The sequence below is a fragment of the Echinococcus granulosus genome (assembly GCF_000524195.1).
Source record: "Echinococcus granulosus chromosome Unknown EG_S00001, whole genome shotgun sequence".
Lineage (NCBI taxonomy): Eukaryota > Metazoa > Platyhelminthes > Cestoda > Cyclophyllidea > Taeniidae > Echinococcus > Echinococcus granulosus.
Genome location: NW_020170381.1, coordinates 12,145 through 17,312, shown reverse-complemented (window position 1 = coordinate 17,312; position 5,168 = coordinate 12,145). Strand labels below are relative to the sequence as shown.

At 41.9% G+C, this 5,168-nt stretch overlaps 1 protein-coding gene across 1 annotated transcript; it reads right to left on the bottom strand. All coding sequences in view use genetic code 11, as the record gives it.

Annotated features, from left to right (window-relative positions):
* Positions 1-577: 577 nt before the first annotated feature.
* EGR_00003 (hypothetical protein) lies at positions 578-981 on the bottom strand (the record flags this gene model as incomplete). The annotated part of the gene is made up of 3 exons (XM_024489252.1): positions 578-684; positions 809-885; positions 959-981. The coding sequence occupies 3 exons, from the start codon at positions 979-981 to the stop codon at positions 578-580; spliced, it is 207 nt and encodes a 68-aa protein (XP_024355930.1).
* Between the last annotated feature and the right edge of the window lie 4,187 nt (positions 982-5,168).

Below are 5,168 nucleotides of genomic sequence, written 5' to 3'. Positions count from 1 at the left end.
TCACACAACAAAATCTGACAATCTCCAGTAACATTAGCGACGAGAGGTTAAGCAATATGGAGCAATGCAGTTTGCGAAAGGAAAATATGGTAAGCAAGCCCCATCAACACATACAACACGTCACACAAACAACGGGTTTACGAAGTCTTCTCGCTGCTCACACTTCCTCTTAATTCACTAAAGCAGGAAAAAGGCCATATAGATAACTGAGCAACAGAAATGAGTGGAGGTCTTAGACAAATCCCATCAACATTCACTAAACCAAATCGAACACTGCTTCGTTGCGATGCAAGTGCACCACATTCCTTCGCTGAAGTACGGTAGTGTGCGTAACAGCGGCTGAGCCCATGGACAGGCAGGCTGCATTTAAATTCACTTTGTATTCAATTCACTTTATTAGTACGACCATGTTCTCTGCAATGGATCAAAGTGCGAGAAAAGGAGTATAAAATCAAGAAGTGATTGAAAATCTCTGAGGAATCAGCAAATCCCACTTTACTTATAGGATGTGAAGAGCACAAAACATCCACAAATTTGTCACAGTACAAGGCTGATGTGTCTTTTTTCAAACCGGGGGTCACACGATGCCAGAAAAGGGACGAGTAAAGTGGCCATAGCTCGAAATGGGGACATCACAAGCTTTCAATATTGGCCAACCAGCCAACAACAAATGCGGCTGTTGCCCTAAACAAATGACAAAGAAAATGAGCAGCAAACACACCAGTCCTACCAAGGCCCTTATCTTTAAGTCAATGCTTTACAACGAAAAGAAAAGAACAAGGCAGAAGCTAATGAATAACTCACTCACGTGGTTTCCCATCACCGAACATCGGATCAACATTGGCATCAGCTGCAATGACAGGAACCACCTTCACGATTTGGATCCTACAAATGCCATGAAGGCAGTTATTCAACAACAAAACGAAAACTAAAGATGAACTGACGCAATCACACCCACCTGCGGTGGCCAATTACGAGCATGCCAATCTTCGTACTCACATCATCTCACTCGGCTATTTGAACGAACGTTCCAACTCGATAGAGTTCGGCAAAACTATTGACCCCATCATTAGCGCTACAATTTGCCGGTGAAAGTGGACATGACTGTGTAATGGCGAACTTGTAAGAAATGGCAAATATTGTGGACGAAATAGCAGTCAAACTAACCGGTCGGATTTTCCTTTAGAAACATGCCAGCTTCAGGTAGGTTAAATTTCATCTTGAGACAAATAAGTTGCACCGATGATTGACGCGCAATCACCGTCAATTTTACAAATTCGGAAACAGCAGTATTCTAGTAATTAGAATAATGAAGACGCATGGCAAGATCTCAAGAATATTTTGAGTGGACAATGCGAAGGCGTGCTGCGAGGGCATGTCCAACGAATGACTGCCTGCTGGACTCAAACCACTTCCTGACCATCGATAATAATGACAAAAGCACGCTTGTACCTACCAAAACCTACCATAAATAATGAAATAGCCCTTTCTTGGAGTACAAGTCACGTTTTCCTAACCTGTGGTATTTGGTGAAGACGAAGGGCTGGAAAAGATGCATTTGGCGAATAGCAACAATTAAGTGCCGCTTGGCCTAGTGATGGGTCACGAGCAGTCGAACAGAGTCTTATTTGTAAATGGACCTGCTTTTGGGAACAAATCAACACGGGTAGCGCGAAAGCATGGGTCGGTAAACCACAGGCTAAATGGCGGGTGCACCTATTCATGGACTTAGCACTTCAACAATTTAAATTAAATGAGCAAAGCAGTAAAAAAGCCTGTAAAAATATTTGCAATGTTCATTTAAATTAAATTTTAGCAATTGAAATTCTTTTCATAAACGTATTCATTTTGGGAGATTAAAAGCAATTTACCATTATCTTGCAATTCTTAAGCGCGCCTATCATACTAAATACACAATTTGCATTGCAAACCAAGCTATTCATAAAACAATTTTGCGTTTATTCTTGATCACAGTGTAGGTAGTAGTTAAGTTACAAAGGAGAGCAGTCATCTTCGCATCGAATGCATATTTACACTAATTCAATACCGCTGCCTATGTCTTCTCAACCATTATATGCTAAGGAAATCCTTCTTTACCTAAGGTGGTTCTGCCGACCTGGTTAAAATGTACAAACATTCACTTCTTCCAATGATTATTTTGAGCAACGGCATCGACCAAGTCGTAATCGGCCGAAGCAGTGCGAAGAGCATGCACTATTACTGTACCGTAATATTAAGTGGCTATTGGCATTGCTTGAATACCACTACTTGGTTCCCATATTTTAACAAGAACATCAAATCACAAAATTTATCCTCTTCTCCTTAGCTTCCTGCTTGGCGATCGCCACAGTCATATCACCACTTTAACCATTACAAATTGACTGGTGCTTAAGCTACCGACCACGAAATTGTAACCTGATTTCTTTGAATGTTCATGCATGTGAGAAGATACTTGATGCCAACAACACCAATGCATCTTAGCTGAGATGCAATATTCGTGGTTCCCTTCTATTACTGATCTGCATTGGGGATGGAGGGATGCATTGGCTGTAAATGTTTAGGATCAGTACTTACAGCAAAGTTGCACAACAACGTCCAACTATATTGCAGTTACTTTTGGGTGTATTCAATACAAAGATGTGAAAGTACATCAATTATTATCTTAGGAGCACGTGGCATCAAAGAAATCCTTCTAAAATGAATGCTTGCGAGACTGATATGTCTCGAGACATTCATACTAGATTGATGTCACTGTAACAAAAGTAGGCATACATTTGGTTGTGCTCTAACGATCTGGAGTGTTGAGCCATGAGGCATGGGTGGGTACATTCTCACGTGTTTGATTTGGTGTGTCGGCTGGCAAAGCTGGTTCACAGCACACTGCAAGTCAGTCCACCCACCTAATTAGTGACCAACCAGGCAACACCTACTGAGAGCACCAGTTGATGTGTTGTAAATGTCTGGCACAACAATTGTAGCCTGGTTACTGCATTCAGGTGCACACAACCCGCAAGCATCTTAAGCCCTATTTAATGACAATACGCAAAAAGAATGCCGCTGCCTAATTGAACAGTTGGCACAAAATCTGTCCTTACAATGCATTTATATGCTACTGAAGTCTCCTATTAATTCCCGCGACGTTTTCCAGCATGTTCAGCATGTTAAAGCCTCAGATACCACCAAATGTCACGTGAATACGCCCAAGCTACTGGACGTCGCGCTTGTCCAGTGTTACAGCCACGGGAATCAATCACCCATCATTGTCGCACTCTTTGATACGGAAGAAGTCAACTATGGTAACGCCGTTGGAAAGCCACTGCCATAATTAAAGACGCTCTACGTGTAGTCATGAGGGTATTTATTTGAATTGACTAGTTAGTGGAAAGAACACCAAATGAACTGTGCTTTGCATTGTTTACCTGGTGACATTCACCAGAGTGAGTTAGCGTGCATCCGAACACGGTGACTTTCAATTTGGAAGGTAAAAACAGCCAATTGCTTAACCTTTATGCCAACATTCACTTGCATGCTTAGTCTGATAGTTCAGTCAAACTTCTGCAAGCCAATTTGAAGGAGAGCAATTTGTTGATATGATGGATATTTGCCCCACTCATGTCTGTTACGGTGCGGGTTCTCTGGTCAGGAGAACACGCTGTGCATTGTGGCTTAGAGAGACAGTTGCAATAGGGCTGGTGAAGCGAAATATGGACGCATCAGGTAAGGACGTTATTTAGCATTATTGTCCTCGACACTATTCATTTCATGGGTTAGGGTCAGAGGACGTTCGCGACAGTGCGAATGCCACAAAATGACAGTCCTTATTAGGAAAGCTTATTCCAAGCCTAGTCTCATTCAAAGAGGCATGTAATGGGACACGGTTCATCGTCCTCTCTCACCCAATCAGCCCAAGCATGCACCAGTCCTCAAATTCACTTGACAGTGTGTCCATGAAGACGAGTGAGAAGGTGGAATGTGTGCCTGCTTCGCATTCATTGTTACCTTACAATATTGGCACCATCAAATCACTGGTCCCACATCTGTGCAGCTGTTGAACACTGGTGAATGAATGCTCAAGCCTTATGCCAGCCACTCTGCGCACGACCACCTTACGCCATAATTAAAGGCAGCGCATAAAATCTTGCCGCTTTTTAATTGAACAGTTTGCCCAAAACCTGTCCTCACGACGCATTTACGTGCGTTTTACTGCAATGCCGTGCGATGACATAATCTGCTGAACAAATATGTTTTGACTGGAGGAATCTGGTTAAATTGTTGATGCGTCTTATGAGTTTCAACTCGCTTGATGGCAGAATACGTTTCGCTACCCGCAACTACGAAGGTCAAGAAAGACATGCCAAGGCGTCCCGGCTACATTTGCAGATGATCACAGCCTGTGAAGTTGTTCCACTCTGCCCAATTTTTCAAGTGCCCAAAATGCACTGCTGGCAAATTATTTGTCCATCAACTGTCTCATGACTGGTATGGGCGATACGTTTCGCTTTGACATGGAAAAGTATAAATAGATTAATTCAAGCAAATTGCATTTAGTGAATCAAAAATCATTTTAGAATTTTTAAAACTGGCAGGATCCGAGATTCAATAAACAACAACAAATTTATTGATAATGGAAGGTAAAGGGTGATGCTGAAGTGCTGGTATGGGCTTGAAGTAGAATTATCATGAGAACTGTAGCAGGCAATGAGAAATATTGTCAACAGGCATGAAAAGTAGGAAATTAACACAGAAGAAGTTAGAACACAGCAAATCATGCGGCTCTTGGGCTTTGTTCACTTCGGCTTATTTCTTCATTTGTTTCGGACGTCAGTATGTTCAACCAGTTAACCTTTCAGGAGCATCAGCACCATTGGAAGTGTATACACGACTAAAATGAAGACAAATAGTTTAAAAGCTTAAAAGGCCACTCAAGTCGAATGTAAGCACAAACAACTTACACTTCGAAATGTAGGCCAATTCACTTCCTGGAAGGCGGAGTTCAGCAGAGAAGTTAGTTAGATAATTACAGCATAATAAAGAAATGAATATTGATGGTTGGGAAAAATGTGTTAGAATGGTGAATGTGCTCACAAATGATCACCTTATCTACTTACCAGAAGAGGTTGTTGCTGCACACGATTATGAATGGAAAGGAGGAAGCGAATCAACTTCAA